A 21,888-nucleotide genomic window follows, 5' to 3' on the forward strand; every position below is an offset into this window, starting at 1 on the left:
GCTCCTGCTTGGTTTGACTCCAAAGAGCCGGCTGCTCACTAACACTAAAACACAAGCTACTACCTCAAGCCGAGGCTGACATGCATATAAACATTTTCATTGAGTTTTGCATGCCTGAAATGGCACTTTTTACTCACCAAAAGACCAAATATTATTTAAGTCTCATGAGGTCACAAAAAGGCATGTCACACTTTTTTCAGATTATGACCCACTATTTGTATCTAACATACTGCATATGTCTGCATTTTGTGACACTTGCTTTTGCCTCCTTAGGCCAAAATGCTGTTGGGCCATTCAACCTCAGTAATTGCACTGACTATTCACAGTTTATTTACCAATAAAAATAACATGGAAAAGTAAAGATTGCTGTTTCAGAATGCTAATATTCTCTTTGAACCCCATGTGTTTTATGTCGTATGCCACGCCATGCTCTGTTGTTATATTGATACTGTATGTGTCATGTTCATGCTCTACTCATTCTCATGCATTTATTAATGTGCTTTTCTGTGTGCATTTGTTTTGACATTGCGCTTTTTTCTTTGTTTTTTGCTCCATGTTTTTCTGCATGTGGCTCATCCATAGCTTTGTACCAATGGCTAGAAGCAGACCGCCAGGGCAGGGATCCAGATACTGCAGCCACAGGTAAACTCTCTTTCATAACAGAGCGCTACATCTCAAATTGTCTGCATGCATGCCAGCTTTTACTCAGTCAGCTACTCATTTCTCCAGATACACTTTATAAGCCAATCTAACTTGACATCAGCCTTGCCCCAGTATAGATTTACAGTTCCAAAATGATTGCACAGTGGGGAAAATTAATAGGACTTTCACGCAATCACTTCAGACACATACTGCGTTATCAAATTTTTCAAACTTAGATGTTTAAACCTACTTTTGTCTCAGATGGCACTGGGTCCATTTATGTGTGTGGCCATTCTCAGTAGGCAGCCCCAACTTCTAAGGCCTGGGTTGCAAGTCATGCTGTTTGGTAATATACAACTGAATGTCATTAGAGTTGCACTCCCTAACCTTTGCAATTAAGCGTGATAGCGTTAAATCAAATCTAAATCCAGTATTGAGTCCACTTATCCAATCTGAATCCTTACAAAACCCTCATTGAGTCCACATTCATTTAGCTTTCAACATTTCTAAGTAAGTTAAGTTGAAAATAACTTCATTTCAATGATTCAGGTGAGTCCTGTAATCACCTCCTGTAGTCCAACAACAAAGAAACACTAGAGATCTAAGAACTTGTAGCTTAAGTATGAAAATGAGATGAGCAGCATGAAATATAAAATGATGATTATCTATCTGACACATTGAAAGAAAAGTTAGGATCTATACTTGCGTTTACACACCTCATTCTCAATAAGCACATTGTTCCAAATAAGGGTGGTCCTTATTCAGAACTAGCTAATAAGATAAAAATATTGACATTACATGAATAAAAATTCATCTGTGAGATTCTGATTGCTGAAGTTGACATGACGTAATCAGTGAGATTGTTCCACAAAAAAAGGCTCACCACTCTGTTGGTTTTGTTGAACCACAGTCCACTTGCAATAGTAGAGGGTGTTCCTTTTCCTAAATAACAACCTTTGGCTGAGTTCAGACACTGGCCTCCAGAGTACACATTAACCAGGAACCTAACAGCCAAGAGTTTGTATAATATAAGCATTAATTAACTACAGCTGATAAAAATCTGCCACAACAAACATTTGTTATTTAATTGGGGAAAAGCAACATTCACTGCCAAATAAAAATAATGAGTCTGCTACAACTTTATATGTGTATTTATAGTGCAACTCAGGCTGTAATGATTTGTCGATTAAGTCAATTTATAGAAAATTGATCTGCAACTATTTTGATAATTGATTAATCATTTAATTGTTTTAAGTAAATTTTCAAGAAAAAATTCCAAAAATTCTCTGGAGCAAAAAATACATTTGAAGTTGTCATCCTGGACTCCGGGTAAAAGGGATGGATATTTTTCACTATTTTCTTACATTATATCGGCCAAATGATTAATGGATTAATCGAGTAAATCAAAGCAATTGTTAGCTACAACCTTGAGTGGAATATCACATCAAGATTTTCGGCATATTATAAAAAATTAAATATATACAGTTCAATTGTCCTCACTCTTATACTGGATATCTACCTAAATCGGGGTCCTAAAGTCTGAGACTGCTAGTCAAGAAAATTCTATTTTTCATTTGTTTCGAATGTAATATAATTCTTTTCATTACAAATGAAAATATCAGCTTAACAATTTCGGTGAAATGTTAAGCAGCACTGGCTGACATACCAAATATCTTAGTATTTGGTATGTCCTTCTTTTGCTGTAATAACGGCATGCACTCGAGCTGATATGGACTCCACACGTTTGTGCAAAACTTGATGATGTTATCCCAGCATGACTTGACTATGTTCCAAAAAGCTTCTTGTGATGTAACAGAATGTCACAACGTGTAGTCAACTTGGTTCAGGCGTCCAACTCCAGAGTAGGCAGAACACCCCCACACATGAATATTCCCACCACCATGTTTCACTGTCGGTTTGATACACTGCAGTATCATTCTCTCTCCTATTTGTCTCCTTACATACACCCTTCTGTCACTGCCATAATCCAAAACTTGGATTTATCAGTAAATAGGGCTGATGCATACATTTCTCCACATTTATTCAGGTTTTCCTTTCATTTGTCACTTGTGTCGCGAACAGCGAGGAGAACAAACCATATGATGAAGTATTTTCACAGTATAAAGTTCATATTATATACATAATTGTTATATTCCTTGTTGTATTCCACAGAGTTAAAAATGCCACTGTGAAAATGCTGATCATCTGGTATGAGGATGATAGTGCCTGATGCACAATAACAACCTTTCATGCATTCTATTCTCCTTCTTTATTCACAGTATTAAACTTATAGAACTAGTTGCAGTGAACCTGCTATCCAGGCTTAGATTTTGAGAAAAGCTGAATCAAAACCCCAATTATTCTCCCCATAGAGAAATCACTTCATATTATGTTTGTGTAAGGCTGACAACACTGCTATCGTCTATGTGTACCTGTGTATCACTCTGTCTCCACAACCTCCACCTGGATTACACCCCTTCAAACCATTTCATCCTCTTAGCCTCTCTCTCTCTCTCTCTCTCGCTCTCTCTCTCTCTCACTCACATTAATTTCCATTCTTCATTGTACAGTATTTAGGTCACCTTTCTCTGAGCTTGTTATCCAGATCAGTCCCGCGTCAACCCGCTACTCATCTGAACCCTGATGAAAGAAATTCACTCATCCTGTTTCTCTGCCTCCAGGTTATTGTTTGTTTTAATGTCTGTCCCAACTTGCACTCTATAGTTACGGTAGTTAATAAAAGTAAAGGATGAAGGGCTTGAGAAAAAGGACCTCATGGGGCTTTATTCGTCCTCTTCATGCTGAGGAGAAATCACAAAGCCCTGGACCTGCTGGAGTACACCAAGTAGCGACATCATTATGTCTGTTTGAGTGTATTTGTATGTGTGTGTGAGAGAGAGACAAAGAAATGGTGAGACCCAATGTATGTTTGCAGTATGTTGACAATATGAAGTAGCTGATAACAGGTTGAGGCCATTTTGCACATACAGTAGGATTCGTAGTATGCAAGCACAGAGAGAGCTGATGAGAAATCAACCTGTGGGAGGAAGTTCAGCCTAGCCTGTAAAACATTGTTTGCTACATATACATATACACACACACACACACACACACCAGCACAGGAATGTCTATGAAGAGCATCAGACATTCCTGTGCTGATGACATGATGTCGTGAGTGGAGTGATTTGGGCGGTATGCGAACTGGAACGGGTCAAGCGTCACAGAGAGTCTGAATGTTATGTGGTCCTTGACCTCTCTCCCAAAGCACTTCATCATGATGGGAATGAGTGCTATGGGTTGGCACGACAGTGGCTACTTCTACTTCACTATTCTTAAAAAAAAAAAAAAAAAAAAAGGGGGAAATTAGGAATAAAGGTCTGTGGTACTGTATAACATAAGCCTGTTTCAAATAAAGGCCTCTATACTTTATATAAGTAATTATAGTCATCATGTTAGCCATAACAAACAAAACCTTTCATAAAACCTTGATCTGGAATGATTAGTGATTAAATATTCAATATGATCAGTCTGCCCCTCCTCCTTTATCCTGCACTCTAACCTTCTGACCTCTCTCTAATCATAAAAAGGCCCAGACTGCCTACAGTCAATACACCAGCCCTCCCATTCACTTATCTGAAATCAGTGTAGGTTTGTCTCCACATTGTAGCACAACTGCTGGAGATCTGGGGTCTCATTTATAACCATGGCGTACACACCCAACAGGGCATGAAAGAGGCATATGCCAATTCCCACACAAAAGTTGGGATCTATAAAAACAAACTTAACGGGAAAATGTGCGCATCCGTACTGGAACCCTGTCCCATTAGTACAAACCTTTTGGACTCGGGGAATTGGCAACGCAAATGGTAAGGTGGTGAAATGAAGCCATATTGTAACTACATTGTTAACATTTGTGCTTTTGTGCTTCTCCTTTCGCTCCCCGGTATCAATTCGTCCTGTCATCACACAGCTGAAGGAAACAATTTTAATTTTTCAAACACTTTATCTCGGGATGTTTCCATTTTACATGTATAGCATTTTGCTGTTCCTGCAATCCAGAGCAATTTACAGTGAGTCATGCAGCACAATGAGCCGCTTTTACTCAATCACCAAGAGCATTAGTGTGACTTTAGTTCAGTGGTGCATACATAGGAAGCAGTGGAGAAAGTGGGACTCCTTTGATGGAGTCAGTTGTAGTGGAAGGGAAAGACTGAATGAGAACTAGCTCTGGTAGATGCCTGTTGTGTCCTGAGCAGCTGTTGGACATGTGACTACCAACATGGCTGTCCTTCATTAGACACAGATTGTCTCTGTTATGCTGCTGTGACAACTGTCTCTCACACACACACACACACACACACACACACACACACACACACACACACACACACACACACACACAAACACACACAGAAGGTGGAAGAAGACAGCGCTGTTTTTAGACATTGGCTCGCTAAGCGGTCACATAGGGTGCTGTCAGCTGGAGGGGTGCCAAAGGAGTAAGAAATACTGTAGACTCATCGAGCCCTTAATTAAGAACACCATACTAATACTAGGTAGGACCTCTCTTTGCTCTCAAAACGGGCTCAGTTCTTCAAGGCATGGATACCACAAGATGTTGGAAACATTCCTTTGAGATTTTGTCCATGTTGACATGATTGCATCACATAATTTGTGCAAATTTGTCAACTGCACATTCATCCTGAGAATCTTCTGTTCTACCACATCCCAAAGGTGTTCTACTGGATCTGCGTTCTCAGTAAACTCTAGAGTTGTGTGTGAAAATATATAGGATATGACATGTTTACTTGTTGTTGGAATTGTTGTTTACAGAACATCTTGAACTCCAGAGAAGCTGATCATTATGCGTAGTTCTGTAGTTTTATTGAAGGTTGACAAAATTGAGGAAAAGACTGAAGGAGAGACATTCATCTTATTAAGGGTGTGTGCATCCACTGAGGTGTGTTTTGATAGGAAGGATGGGGAAACATGCATCAGTGTATTCATGCATGCAATAAGAGTGACTGCATGCAAGCTCCATCCAGAGAGTCACATACTGAACAGGAGGTGCTGTCTTTTCTGTCCCTGTCCAAACTATGCAGCCAATCTTCTTCATTCTACGCAGCTTCATACTTTCATGCTATTTTCTGTCTGACACTTTCCTGATAATTTGCACCAGAAAAATACATACACGTTACAAATGTATCATAATTTCCCACAAATCACCTGTTTACTTGTCTTCTCGTCTCTCCAGGTGAAAACTTTGACCAAAGTCCCCTGAAGAGGACATTCAAGTCCAAAGTTCTGGCACGTTACCCTGAGAATGTGGAGTGGAACCCCTTTGACCAGGATGCTGTCAACATGGTAGGTGGCCACTAGAGAAAATGGATAGTACCATTATAGGGGGAAAAAAGGTAGATAAAGGAGGATAAACAGAACAAATTGAGTCTAACAAAACATCCAGCAGGGCATAGAGAGAACTTCACAGAGGAAATAGAGGATACTGAGAAAACAAAAACAGAATATCAAAAAACACAAACATCAAATATGCACTACAATCAGTGGAACTCAATGAGTAATCGTTAGCTTCCATGTTCAGGAAAATAAATGTTCACAAATCCACAAAGAAATCACACAGAGAATCTCCTACTATCGGATTTTTTCCAGATGTAAAAAAAAGTAAATTTTGAGTTTTATATTTAACAATAGCCAAAAATGTATAATCATCAATAACTTTTGAATAAGATCATCAGTTTTCTCCGGATTAGCTGTGAAAGGAGAAAGCTTGACTGATTTTTCACAGTTGTTATTTTTTACCTCCTGATTTGAAGCCTGGCATCTTTTTCCAATTTAACAATAGACAAAAACTGATGAGCTGAAGTTAGGGACCATCTTTAAAGTGCATGCAAAATGGTCAAAGATCTTTTCCGATTTCAGGGGTTAAATAAAGTTCATGCTTTATTATTTGATAAATTTGCTTCAAATATTAGAAATTCTGTCAACAGATAAACTGATACATATGCAGTTTATAAATAGCAGTAAAAACCAATTTAGCAGAGAAAATGATGCAGTCTAAACTACCCCAGCGTAGCGTCTTTACAGTTTCCGTGCAAATCTGATAACAGGTACAAATACAAATATTTTTTGAAATCAACAGGTATTTAACGTTGGGGACTCAAACACTCTTAAAAAAATGGGACACCATGGTGGCTCATGATTTAAGGCGTTGACCATTAACTGCAACATCACTGGTTTACATCCATCAAAAATTTATTAGATAGAAATAAACAAAAACCTTGCAAGGTGATTCAAATTAATGGCCCTCTCATTTTAAAATTGTAGTGAAAAATCAAAGATCTGTCTGGATCTATCACTGTCTCACATCCTGAAAAGAATAACCATGATTAGAGATGACATTCAGAGATTAATCCAATGCATAATTAATAATAAACACTTCAATGATAGAAACCTCTAATGAGACCTCTTTTTTTATTTGACCAATTTGTGACTTACCCTCAAGTACATCAATTTTCAGTCCTTATTTCACAAAACAAGGCCATGAGAGTTATTGAAAAGTCCTTGATTTTCTTTTGGGAAAGTGACATTGTTTAATGATGCTCTGCTGAAGGTGCCAAACTGTCAGAACAGTGACCCTAATAGGAACAAGTGTAAATTCCCCATGTAGATCTACAAGTTGTGTGTCTGTTTGTGTGTGTGTCTGTTTGTGTGTGTGTGTGTGTGTGTGTGTGTGTGTGTGTGTGTGTGTGTGTGTGTCTGTGTGTGTGTGTGTGTGTGTGTGTCTGTGTGTCTGTGCGTGTGTGTGTGTGTGTGTGTCTGAGAGAGAGAGAGAGAGAGAGAGCGGTGTGGCTCTGGTGTCAGCAATGCTAAATAATTCTCTCTTTACATCAGAATAGAAACAGGCCACTATGCAGCAGTGTTGCAACTGAAACCTGACACCCAGATGGTTGTGAGCTGACGAGGGTGACATTACGAGACATTCTCTGGAAACTCTATTATTTCTCTTTCTTTGTATGTCTAGTGACTGCTGCAGCCCCATATTTCCCTCTCTACGTCCTCCATCATACCTCCATCATCCGCTCATCCCATCATCCTCTCCTCCTCTCTGGAATGCTCTCATCCCTGGACACTTATTGACATAATGTATTCCCTAGCCCCTTACCCTAACCTCAACCACCACAACCTAATGCCTAACCCAAACCCTTACCTAATTCTAACCTGAACCATAAAACCAAGTTTTAACCCTCAAAAGGCCCTCTTAAGTTGTGAAAACTGGTCAAAATGTCCTCACACCAATGTTTTTGAACAGAAAATTGTCCAAACAAGCCTAGAAAGACATGTACACACACACACAAACACACATTGTTCTTCGTAAAAACAAGGGTTCGCCACACATCTTCCAGCAAAATGTAGCTGAACTAGGTTCTTCTCAGCTCGGGGACAGCAAAACTTCCTGAGGACAAGGAATACTGAAGCACACCAATGAATTCACAGCCTCTAATTGTGCAAAACAGGCTAATGTTTCAACGCTGCTCTGTCTTCATCAGAGTCAAAGTGGATAAATAATGCAATATGGTTTACGTGCAACTTACGGTCACAACCTCCAGTTTTTTAAGAAAAATCATACAATATTGCCCCCGCCACAACACAGACCCTCTCTATTTCCACTATACATTTCTATATTCTCTCTGTTTCGTCAATGCATTTATAGGTAATACAGCTTTTATTATTTTATTTTAGCATATATGCATATTTTTGGTTTTGCATAATAGTAAAATAGAATGATTACTCTGTTTGTGTGTGTGTGTGTGTGTGTGTGTGTGTGTGTGTGTGTGTGTGTGTGTGTGTGTGTGTGTGTGTGTTTGTGTGCATCCTTAATGCCGATTCAGCCCTCTCTGACTTTGTAATTGGGGCATGTCTCTACCTGAAAGATTATTCATGGAGACTGATTGAGATCACTACTCTCTCTCTCCCAAAATATCCCTGCTCAAATATCTCAGGTGTCAATGATGAATGTAGTGGTGTTTATATCTACCATATCTACCATCCCATTAAACACACACACATTCAGTCTCCCCCCTCTCCCCTTTGAAATCTTGGGTTCACAGCATATTGATGGCTCAGTCACCACAAACAGAATCACTTCAGTAGATGGTCTAAGGAGAACTAAGAGATTCTGAATAGACACTGAATATCTATATCTACCTTTTTTTTTCGTGTTTTGTTGGGCCACATTTCCACACTGAGAGCTCCAGTTAACCTCCAGTTAACCAACAGATAAATCTGAAAAAAGCTTCTTACTGTTAAACAAAGGCTTGAGAAGTTTTTCTGCAATGTTAACAATAAATCATCTACACCTCCACTGCTCCTGTTGTCCTCATTTCTTTTTCACTTCAAAAATGTTATTAGGAAAACAGTTGAATCAGTACTTGTACTGTGACTCCTGCAATCATAGACATCAGATGTATATTTGTTCATATAAGAACATCACATCTGGTTTGTCGCATTGTCACATCTCATTAATGTTTTTCAGCTATTCTGAACGAGCCCTGGCTCCTTCTGCAATCAGCGAGTCGATTGTTATTTGACGCGACGCTTGCCAAATTACATGGCCTGTTTCTCACTGCTCTGTTTGATTTTATCACTTTCTTAAGTTTGGCAAGACTGAGGTGAAACACATGGAATGTAAATGGTAAAGGGACTGCAATTATATAGCACTTTTCTAGTCTTATCGACCACCCAAAGCGCTTTCCACTACTACTACTCTACTGTAATTGTTTTCTAGGACCACAAAAGAAATAAAAAAATTTAAAAAATGTGGTCATGGTGATGACTGATGTCAGATGCAGGCTGGGTATGGAGAAGAGATAATCTGTCAGTGTTGATCAGAGAGACACATGACTCATGCATAATCCAAACAGGTCACCAGGCCTGTGTGTATCTCAGTTATTCTCTTCAAAGACAAAAAATTCATTAACGAGAAAAACTGGGTAAAACATTGCATAAGTATAAATGTAAAAAAAAGCATGTTAATGTGAATATATTTGTTTGTTCATGTGTCCAGACTAAACCTCATACGTATGTATTTGATGAGTTTGTTTGTTGATAAGTAAGCTCTAATACACTTGCATACTTGTTTCTTTGTGTTGCCACAGAGCAGCTCTTGTCTCCAGTCAGTTCCTGTTCAGCTCTTATCAGCCAAATCAATGTAATGAGGTTACTAATTCAGATTCATTGCAGGCTGCTGCTGACTGAGTGTTTATATCAACATTCTCGGTGTTTGACTCAAAGTTTGGCTGTGAAAGAATCAAACACAAACACAAACTGGCAATATCAGTCGTACCATTACTTAAACTTGTAAATATCGTTTTTTTTTAGCTGCAACTAACAGTTATTTTCATTACAGATTAAACCGTCGATAATTTTTTTTGAAAATAATCAATTAGTCCCTTGGTCCATACCATGTCAGAAAAGAGTAAACTAAGCCCATGCGAGTTTCCCAGAGCCCAAATCATATTAAGGTGTCTTGTTTTGTCTGAACTATATTAAAATCCCAAAGATATTCAGTTTGCTATGATAGAATCAGCAAATATTCACATTTGAGAAGCTGGAAGCAGAGAATCTTTGTATTTGTATGCCTCTGCGCTGGCAACAGCTGTAGCTGGAAGCATTACACTTTCGCATTGTCCGTCTGTCCGGCTGTCCAATCGATATGAACGTGTTATCTCTTCTTCAAATCTGGCACAAAGATTCACTTTGGTTAAAGGATGAACTGATTAGATTTTGGTGTTCAAAGGTAAAGGTCACTGACTCCCAGTCCGTCCCATTCTTGTAGAGGCAATATATGAGGAATGCCTGGAGGGAATTTCATCCCATCTGGCATATATATTCACTTGGACTCAAGGATGAACTGATAAGAATTTCGGGGTCAAAGATCAAATTTCAAGGTCACTGTGACCTCACAAAAAATGTTTTTGTCCATATTTCAAGAATTCATAGGCTAATTATGGCTAAATTTCACACAAATGTTTAATGGAATAAAATGATGAAGAGATGACATTTTATATCCAAAATGTCAAAGGTCAGCTTGACATCATAAAATTCAGCAAAAACACTTAATACCATTTATTAAAGTCCTTCCAATTCTTCACTACATCCAGTATATTATATGAGTCTGGACTGCAACTTGACTGGTTGGCAGAGGCATACAACCTTGAGGCGTTCATTCTAGTTTAACTTTAAAAATTGTTTAAGTGATTAATCAATTATCAAAGTAGCTGCTGATTAATTACCTTTCAGTCAACTAATTGATTAGTCAGTGAAGATCAACTGTGGTGAGTCGGAAAGAAATTAAAAATAAGTTATCAAGTTGAATATCACCGTATCGAATTTTTCTCCAACAAGCAAAGTTGCAGCTTCCATAACTTTTATCCATCCATCTATCCATTTTTGCAATTTATACCGGTCCGGGTTTTAGTGGCGGTGACCCAGATACTTGAAGCATTAACTTGTTTGTAACAATGGGCAATCCAGCATTTTCCAGCAGAATAACATTTCCTCAGACTTGTGAGTGCTGATTTTCATCCCAACCCCTTAAGTATTTGAAAACTTCTCAAGTGCACAGAGGTCACAGGTCAATGAAACCAACATAACTATTGTACATCATCAGCAAAAAGCAGGAATTGAGTCTTGAGATTACCAAATTGGACACTCTCTATTCCTTGACTGAGCTTCAAGATTCTATATGTCCATGAAAATCATAAAAAGTGTTGGTGACAAGGGTCATACTTGGTGGAGTCCAGCATTCATGAACTCAGCTCTCACTTTGTACAAGGACTGGAAGGTCCATGCCATAACTATACACCCCCATAAGTTAATCATAACTGCTACTTGACAAGTAACAATCTCAACTCAAGGTCTGTTTTATAGTTGTTCTGGAGCTTTTGCTCATATCACATGATCTTCATCAGCTAAAGACTCTTAGCTCATGTACTGTAGATCATGTGGTGTGATGTGATCGAAAGCTCCAGAACAGGCAATCGACCTTGATGCGAGATTGTGTAACTGTTAACCGTGTTTCCAAGGTCAAGAATGAATGGTGAAGCATAACTGTTAGTGTTTGTTTATTGTTTTTTTCAGAGTTTGTTCTTTGGATAAAATAACATTAAAAATGTGACTTAAATAAAAAATGGTGGTCATCCATTGGAAAGTCCACATCTGGATCACTTAAATACAATTGACTGATCCTGCTGTCAGTCTGTAAAATGGGGAGATGGGAACTTCTGCACTCTTGAATCAATATCTTGCTTACCTTATATTACATTTTCTCAGAAAGCCAAAGTTTATAGTTTGACGAAATTAAAACAGTATCAATTCCTAAGTTTGTCAAGTTAAAAACTTGAACAGTTAAGAGTTTATTTTAGGTTCCATTTTTTTCTTTGTAAATACACACAGTTGTAAAACAACTGAATATCTTAAAATGTACTTTTTTTGTAGTTTAAAGTTTAAATTCAAACTGTGGCACCCTCCAGAAGTAGTATTAACAAGACTAGGTCAAAACCTTGTATGTGGCTGGACCACTCTTTCTCTGTTTGCTTCTCTCCTACTGTCTGCGCTGCATTTGCAGTCATTTAATACGGCCAAATTCCCAATAAAGCTGTTCTCATTTACATTGTTTCTGTTTCTGTTATCAGGCAACAGAACAAGTATGAAATAGTGACTGAAGCGCAGCCCATTAAGACTAACGTTAACCAGCAGTCAATTCCAAGGCATTTTCAGGCTGCTGCTCTGCACTGCTAAAATTCTGATTTTATACCCATGACATCATCTGACAAAATCACCATACACATATGTTGAAGACAAAGGCTGTGTTGTGATTTTGGCTATATTTACTTGTAAAATGATCACTATGCAGCTGCCATGAGGTCAAATGAATGAGACGCATTTAGAGGTGTTCCTATAGAGGGTGAGCCCAACCTCACACTTGCTGGGCAGTAGTGGAGACTCTCTTCTATGGAAAGTATCTAAGGTTTGTCAGAAGAGTCACTAGATTTGTTGCTAGGCTGGGGGGGGGGGGGTCGCAAAAGGGGTCTGAAAAGTCGGCAAATGTTGCAATAAAGGCACTACTTTGGCAACACTGCCTCCCCTGACCATGCAAAAAGAAACTCTTTGCGCTAAATCATTTTAAAAGAACAATGGCTAATGGAGAAACTCCAGCACTCGGCCGGCCAACCAATGGTTTAACTTCAGCACTCAGTCAGATGGCATTGGGCTAGTCAATGGTGTAACTTCATCATTCACTCACACATTCACACTTGGACATTCGTGTTTATTGGGCGGGTCCAAATGAAATCATAGGTTATTAGAATCATTTTAAAGATTATATAATCATTAAAAAAATGTGGTTTTAATTAGAATTGACAATCTGAATCTGCTTTGAACTGATGATTGACTGCTGTTCCCTCCACTCTTCCTGCAGCTGTGTATGCCTAAAGGGCTGTCATTTCGGACGCAGGCAGACCAGCGTGATCCACAGTTTCACTCCTTCATCATCACCAAGGAGGATGGCTCTCGAACTTATGGCTTTGTCCACACCTTCTATGAGGAGGTAACCAGCCCACAGATCTGCTCTGCCATGCAGACCCTCTACCAGATGCACAATGCAGAGCATGCCTCTGCCAACCCCCCTTCTTCTTCTTCCTCCTCCTCCTCAAGCATGGACTCTCTGGCCAGCAGTTTGGACGAGGCCGACTCCCCCACTTCCTCATCAGCCTCATCTTCATCTCGCGCAGCAGGCGGCTATGACTCATCACAAGACACCCTCTACGTGTCCAAAGCTTTGTGTCTGATCACCCCCATGCCGTTTATGCACGCCTGCCGCCACTTCCTGTCACAGCTTCACAGGGCTGTTACAGCAGTCACTGCCCCCCCACTGCCGCTAGAGAGCTACGTTCACAACATCCTGTATGAGGTACCGCTGCCCGCCCCTGGCCGCACGCTCAAGTTCCACGGTGTATATGCGCCCATTGTTTGCCAGCGGCCCGGGCTGGGAGAGCTGCCGCTGGCTGACTTTCCCCTCGCAGAGGCCTTCAGTTTGTTGGGAGTGGAAAACCTGGTCCAGGTGTTCACCTGCACCCTGCTGGAGATGCAGATCCTCCTGTACTCACAGGGTAAGTCCACCTACACTTAATGTGTTGCTATTATTTTTAGAATGCATGTAAATAAGGTCAGAATTATAGGCAGTAAGATTCTTCTCTTAGCGCTATTTTAACATTTTTGTACACACACACAAACACCTGTATGCCTGTCAAGCATATCTGAACCATCAGGGGTCCATTATTACAAATTCATGTCGTGTGCTATTCAAACAGATATGAACCAAGAATGCCTAAAAAATACCTAATATATCGGAGTTCCTGGGAAATGTGTGTAAAATGTAACACAACATATCTAGAACTTTCCACATGATGTAACTGCAGGCTTGACAAAATGGTAACTTGGCTTTTAGTATTTCATAAAGCAGAGGATTTCAAACTGTGAGGTGTACCTCTATGTGAGGTGAAAGGGACAGGCGTGTGCCTGTGTTCTAAAAATAGGAAGTTATTGTTTTTTGGTCACTGATTTGGCCATTATCAACACTGTAGGCAATTGCAGCAGCTGCAGTAGTAGCTGTGACGCACAGTTCATAGAGACATTTATGGTACTTTAATACCACAAGGGCTAGACTGCCAAAATTTGCATTAAAATTAGAACTACTTCTGTGAGTCATAACTCAGTCAAATCTGAACACAGACATAATACATACATTTTTAGATTCAGTTGACGCACATGCCTGGGGATATCATTATTTCTGATGTCCATTGTAAAAATGAAAGATTAATAAACCTCTTCAAATCATAGAAAGAGGACTTACAACTCCAGAACTTGCCTGAGAATCATCAGGTTTTTAGGTTGTCTTCAGTATCACTGTAATCCACTTATAGTTTTCTCTGCATCCATGGGTACACTGCAAACAGGAGCTGATCAGAGCCAATTTAGCATATCTTTTATGGTGCCAGTTTGGTAAACAAATCTAGATGTACTCAAATATAGGTGAAAAAACAGGACTCAAGTTGTAGCCCACAGCTACAATTTCATACATGTTCAAAGTGCTTTACATAGATATAAATACAAAATGAAGACAAAATTAAACAAAATGTCTTACAGTGGCTCTTATGTTAACTTAATGTTGGAATAAGTCGTAGATTAGCTGGCAGACTGTTCCGTAGGCTGTGCAATGCAGATGTCCTTCATTTCAATCAGACTACCTTGTTTACACAGCAGTTGGATCTGTTGCAGTAGAAAGTTACAACACAAACCTCTGATGAAGACAAAATATATGAGAATATGAGACTTTTTTAGTCATTGGAACTCATTCCTTCACAGCACATTTTTCTAGTGCATTTAAAATGTAAGTAGTTGTGGGTGGTTGTTTTAACTTTTCAGTGGAGACGTTTTGTTTAAATGTAGAGGCAGGCTGTCCTCTTCTATGTGCTTTTATGGCATGAGGCAGGAAAACTTAGTACTGTGGTGTCCCATTCAAACTCAGTTGTTCAAAAATGAAGAAAATGGTCTTAAATTATCATGAAAAATCTCTTAAGATCTCCAAAGCCCCAGCTACATATCAGACTAACTGACATGCACAGTGATTAGATTTTCCTCCTTCTAGGTTTCCCTTCACCCGTTATTTAAAACTGCAGTGAGACTCTGTCGCAGGAGTGTGTGTTGCTGGTTGTGTTAACCCGACATACAGAGAAGCAACTTTGAACTACTCTATGGACTGAGATCACCTTTCGTCCTACATTCCTCTGTCCTACTGTTTCTCAGTGTCATTCGGTGCCTCCTCCAGTTTGCAGCACACTCTTCTCACACACTTTCTCTGCAGCTTGTTAATCTCCTGAGCAGGATGAGTCACGTAAATATAAAAAGGTTAGCACGCAAACCAGATCCACCACCCAAAAATAAAACCCTGTATCTAAATTATTCTGCAGGATGCACATTCTGTAAATGATCCTGTTCCTTTGGTGCAGTCTAGTTACAAAATGTAAACAAATGATATCACTTTGCTACTGTTTAAAAATAATTAATTAACTTACATTAAAATAGTGCCAGCTGAAATCAGAAACTACAGCCCAAAAAACATTGGTAATAATACTGGCTGATACCATACCAATATTTTTTCATTGCTTTGGTTTAGGAAATATGGACATGTTTAACATGGTATATGGTATGCAGGACATTGTGTCATCATGCTGGCATCTGTGACTCTGTTACTCTGTTACTCAGAATCAGCTTTGTTGGCCAAGTCTGTGCACACATACGAGGAATATCACTTCAGTTTTTCGTTGCTCTCAGTGTAATTACACACAGTTCCAAGAACAATTTTCAGAAGGTAGATAATAAGACACACAGCTAAAAACCAGGGCAGAAAAACTGAATGAAGATAGGTTAACATGAACATTTACCTATTATGTACATACAAGACATGACTGCCACACTGTGATAACGTTTCACAATTCAGTGGCTAGATAGGGCAGTGCAATGTTGAGGTGGCTGGTTAGCCTTAAAACTCAAACTGGAGTTGATCCTGGTGCCTGTGTGCCTATTTGCTGATTTTCCACATGACCCACCACTTGTCATTTCTACATTTCTGTTTGTGTACAAGTTTAATAAGAGTTTAGAGGGGGACACAGCAAGGCTAGCTGTTTCCCCCTACTTCCAGTCTTTATGCTAAGCTAACCTAATTGCTTCCTGACTTCAATTACATACTGAAAAAAACAAAATAAAACATAAAAAAAACAGTATTTCCCAACTGTCAACCAGTCCTTTAATAGCTTACTGTTTTAAGTTTGGATTCCACATTCATGTTGAATGATCACAGTATAGCATCTTCATTTATCTTCACTGCTTTTATCAGTATACTGGTAAACTAGTTTTAGTGTTTTTGTTTTGAGAAACTCTGGTCATGCCTGTCACAGAGATATTTTCTTTCAGTGCTATATTCAACTGCAGATTGACAAAAATTAAAATACTGCCTTTCATGAAGCATTAAGCATCACAGTCTGGCCAGGTTAGTAAACATGAATGTTGATTTCACTCTAGTCTTATGGGGTATTCAGGTTTCTGCTTGAAATACACCCCCTTCAATATCCCCAAGAGTTCAGGATTGTTTTCATGTTGTCATGCACACTGGTGAGGCACTGTGTTGTGTCTGCACAACAGATTGTGAAATGGTGTGTCTCTGGACCCACAGGTTTGTAATGGCAGCACAGGACTTGCGGATTAGATGCTGTAATCTGAATGGCTGACTGTACTGCTCTGTATTGTACTGCAGCACAGTGGCGCTGCTCAGAGGGAGTGATTTTGAGTTATCAGTAGGCCAAGGGTGAGATTAGAAAGCAGCTTCAGGACAGACTGTCTTTTGGCTACAGTGGGATATACTGTATTACTGGGGTACTGCTGTTAATAACTGCACAGAAACTGTGAAAAGTCAGCATTTTAGCATTATTCTATGACATTGCAATATAAAGAAACATCTGTTTTGAATAATGAAAGAGTTTATTTTCCAAACTTTATCTTCTGGGATAAATCATCCTGCACACAGGCAGTGACTTTTTCATGTTTTTTTTATTTCATTCTGTTTTTTTCCAGCACCAGTAAAAGTGAACATTGTCAAATCAAGTGTGAGTAAGTCAACATTTTGGGAAATTAAGTAAAAGATCATCGTCATTCCTATTTGTGTGTTAAGTACAGACCTGGAGTCAGGACATGGTTAGCCTAGCTTAGCATAAAAACTGGAAGCAGGGGAAGCTAGCCTGACTCAAAAGGCTTGCTGTTTCCAAGGTTCAAAAACACCTATCAGCACCTTCCAAAGCTCACTATCTAACATGTATAATCTTTATTTAATTCATGTAGAAATTACAATTTTTTGATTTTGTTTACACACTAGAACTAGTTTTTGGTGAACATCAGCTGGGCATAGGGACTGTGATTTCCTAAAGTCTTGCTGTCACAGTCAGGTTGTCAGGTTTTGTACCATCATGCATCTACAGAGACTTATAACAAAAGCTGTGCTCCCTAGCCTAGCATAGAGCCAGAGATGCTGCACAGAAACACTAATCCGATGGCTAAACTTGGTCAAGAAATAGTTGCAGCACACAAGCCCTGCTGTGTGATGCACTTTTAAGTTTGACTAGAGCTCTTTTAATTATGTCACCTAGTGGTGTCCTCTTCTTCTACAGTAATTTAATGACACCAACTACAGAAATAGCTCTAACTGTTTCCTGATGTGCTCAACTCAACCGGAACACACTTTAATTGGCATCTTCTGGAAATTTGTTTGAAATTTGCTTGAAATTAGGATGTAAACCTGACTAGTGCATTTATGACACTTTAAGCCATCGCCTCACTCATTAAATGAAGAACATTTGCTGTGTGATGTAATGTCATGTGCTTGATTTTCCTGAAGCTTAATAAGCCTCATTATATATTTCATAAAAATTTAGTAATTTCTCCTGACACTAGATTAGCAGTTCTTTATTTCAAGCCAGGTGGGGCACATAAAATGCAGCAGGAAACCCTACTAACACGAGCTCATACTGATGCACGGATACAAGATTGATATGAATTTTCTTATCTCACTGTCAGCAAGAAAGCAAATGAGCACATTTCCCAAAATGTTGAACTAATCCTCTTTTAAACAAGGAGTAGTTAGTATCAACTGTGAACAACCAAAAATCGGGAAAACACACCTGACCCAATTACTTCCTCCCCTATCATCTTTAAAAACACATTGGCAGCCACATAGCCATTGTATTGTTAAGCCGAGAAGAATAAGGAAACGTGTAGAAAAATCAAACAAAATGTGCCGTCCAATAGGAACATGCAGTCATTGTAAAAGTTCTAAGATAGCACGAGTATGAACATGAGTACATGTTTATTTGTTGCAGACATTGATTAAAAGACCATGCTGAGCCCTCATTGATATTGTGGCTCTGAGGGAGTATATCCCCACAGCCAGGTTCAACATCTGTGGAAAACCTAAAACTACAAGAGTTGAAGCTATTATAGCAGCATATGCAGGGTTTCCCCCACAAAATTTATTAGTAGAGGCGGTCGTCATTGGGATTGGGTGAACCAAGCCTTTAAGGTAACATCAACATTCTGCTACCCATTCTTGACAGTCACACTGAAGACACACCAAGACACACTCACAAAGCCTTTTGCCTCTAACTGTCACATGCTCACTCTCCCAATGGCTAAAGTTTGATGTCAGTGTTTATAGTGTGTTTTCCCAGGTCAGTTGACCAGTACTTGATTACATGATTTCCTCGCCTGTTTCTTTGATTTATCATCGGATGAGATGCTTCTCTAAACCTCTTTCATTTTGATTTCTTTTTGATCTTCCCTCCACACAGTAATTCTCTGACTCTTTTATTATACCACAAAATTAACATGGCACATCTGCTGAAGTCTACCATGTCTGCATTAAGATCACCTAATGTCAGCTGTTCACCACAGACTGTTTCCTTCTTTCCTTTTGAGACTAAGCTGCCGGTGTTTATCAGTACCTGATGAGCTGTTAGAGTTTCACAATGACTTGACATGTCCTGTTCTGCTTTTCAGCAGCATGCAGCATCCCTAGGCCCCATCTCTGCTGGGGCTTTCTGCAGAGCCAGGCTTTGCCATATCAGATTTGTTTCTTTTTTTTAAATTATATGCTTAGTCACATATCAAAGGCACTTGTATTTGTCATATTTCAAGGGTAGTTTCTTTGGCAATGTAGCAAATGTTGTCAAAGATGAATGGCCCTTTTGAAAGGAGCACCTATCACTTCTGTGTGAAAAAATTATGAATTAATACAGTTAAACTCCATTTAGCAAGAGGAGAAAATAAAATCGCTCACTGTCCCTTTCTCATCATCTTCTTGTTATTCCTCTTTAGGCCTCGCTGTGTAAGCTCTGATGTGTTTCAGTGTGAGGAAAGGAAAGAGGAATGAATTTCATTAGGTGTGAAAGAATATTGCTCGAGACAGGCACTTTTTGAGACATGGGTTATAACACCAAGTGCTGACAAAGCCAGCAAGGAGACTGAGTCTAAACTTGTCCTGGTGTATGTGAGCGTGAAGGGGAACAGGTTGGAAGGGATTTGCTGTAACTTGAAAAAAGAAACAGGAGTGTTTGAGTCACACTGTGCGTTTCCCACAGAGGAGTGTGTGTGGGAGAAACTTTGAACCTGTTCAGACTTGAGAGTTAAAGCAAATGCAGACTTAAACATACTGTATCCGCACACACGCACGCACGCAAACACACACACGTTAGGACATATTGTGAAAGTATAGGACATTTTTCCCAGTCCTGTTTGTGTGTGTGCGTGCGTGTGTGTGTGTGTGTGTGTGTGTGTGTGTGTGTGTGTGTGTGTGTGTGTGTGTGTGTGTGTGTGTGTGTGTGTGTGTGTAGCTGTGTGCACGTATCCTGCATTTATCAACTTATTTTGTTAGTGTAAAGCATAGAGACATTTCTGACAAGTATTTTGCCAATATGTGTGTTTAATGGACGTGTACGCACACAGACACACACAATCACTCCAAGAAGTGAGCAAACAGAACAGCTGCTTCTTGTCCAATTTCTCTGATTGAACATAAATCAGATTCCATTAATATTTCATATGTGCACATACAGACAGGAGGACACTGACTGAACTTGATGGAATGAAAGAAAATAACAAAGACAGTAGCTGATTGGATAAATTGGTATAACTCTGTCGTGTATTATTCTTTTTTTTCCTTTCCTGGAGATCGCGCATGCTTTTCACTCTGGCCATCATAATAACACCGCATGAAACTGCTGCTGAACTCAACATCAATGCAAGCACACAGCCAATGAGAGGAACAGGAGAGACAATACTTTCAGACACATACACTCACATGTGGAAACGTGATTGAAAAGGGTCTATCAGAATTATAGTTCCTCTTGTTTTAACCCTAACTCACTTCAGTCCAATTCAATACAAGTGATTGAATTTGGATCACTTGATTAAAGTCCCTTTGGCATATCAATAGTCTCATCATATATGTAGTTCATAAACCACTCAGTCGTTCTCGTAGTACAATAGTACAATAAAATCATCTTTACATGATTGAAGACAAAACATATACAATTTATTTTATTTATTTTCAAATGCAGTTTAACAACACTTAGGATCTTTATTTAATAATCTAAATATGGATCATTACCTTAGCTTTATGTCAAGCTTTATTTGCAAAATAAAATCATCCTTGCAGTGTAATTGCAAAACACATTTACAGTACATCTTGTTTTAAAAACATAAGTCTGGTGAAATTCTATATTTTTCTTATAATCAGCAAATCCCATGTGCAACAACAATGAATGTATAGTAGTAACAACTATTGTGTGTGTATCCAAAGTCCAAGATATCTTATTCCTCTTTGCCATAGAGCAACATAGTCCATATAAACATACAATGAAAAAAAAATGTATATCTGATATTGAAATTTGACCTTTAATTATCAGGCTCATTATAGTGCAATTTTGAAACCCCAAACACGATAGTTAAAGTGCACTCAACCACATTGTCAAAATCAGTCAAGTAATGTAGCTGTTGCGACCTTTGAAATTTGAACTGTTTCACTCTTTGACTGTGCAAGCACACCTCAGAGGTGTCAGAGACATTAGGTTCAAGTTCAACATTTTGACCTTCGATAAAGAGCTTCTCAGTCTGGAGCACACTGAGTGTTTCTTCTCTCTAAGGTTTGTCAGATTTTTTTTTAAATATGTGTTTCTCCTTCCAATAAGATGAAACTACAGAACTTGTAGATTGTCACTTCAGATATTTACCTCATCATAATGCCTTCTCCTTCTCAGACTACCAGCGACTGATGACAGTGGCAGAGGGCATCACCACCCTGCTGTTTCCCTTTCAATGGCAGCATGTCTATGTTCCTATCCTGCCAGCCTCCCTCCTCCACTTCCTGGATGCTCCTGTTCCCTACCTCATGGGCCTGCAATCAAAGGAGGGTACTGACCGCTCCAAACTAGAGCTTCCTCAGGAGGTACGCAGCCAATCTATGTGTTGTAAATAGTTATACTGTATATGTCCACTTTGAGAGAGGTCCAGAGACATTCGGAGCTATTTTTACCCCAATGAAAATAATATTCCGTGGAGCAAATT

At 39.1% G+C, this 21,888-nt stretch overlaps 1 protein-coding gene across 6 annotated transcripts in view; it reads left to right on the forward strand.

Moving 5' to 3' along the window:
* Nucleotides 1-21,888, forward strand: part of dennd5b (DENN/MADD domain containing 5B) — a 104,754-nt gene that overhangs the window by 32,162 nt on the left and 50,704 nt on the right. For 4 of the 6 annotated variants that reach the window (XM_040141440.1, XM_040141398.1, XM_040141405.1 and 1 more), the window contains exons 2-5: nucleotides 583-642; nucleotides 5,897-6,006; nucleotides 13,139-13,829; nucleotides 21,582-21,769. In XM_040141440.1, the coding sequence (XP_039997374.1) occupies nucleotides 583-642; nucleotides 5,897-6,006; nucleotides 13,139-13,829; nucleotides 21,582-21,769 (1,049 nt within the window). The remainder of the gene's footprint in view (nucleotides 1-582; nucleotides 643-5,896; nucleotides 6,007-13,138; nucleotides 13,830-21,581; nucleotides 21,770-21,888) is intronic. The other 2 variants (XM_040141413.1, XM_040141422.1) reach the window with 1 other exon arrangement.

The sequence above is a fragment of the Xiphias gladius genome, chromosome 2 (assembly GCF_016859285.1).
Source record: "Xiphias gladius isolate SHS-SW01 ecotype Sanya breed wild chromosome 2, ASM1685928v1, whole genome shotgun sequence".
Taxonomy (NCBI): domain Eukaryota; kingdom Metazoa; phylum Chordata; class Actinopteri; order Istiophoriformes; family Xiphiidae; genus Xiphias; species Xiphias gladius.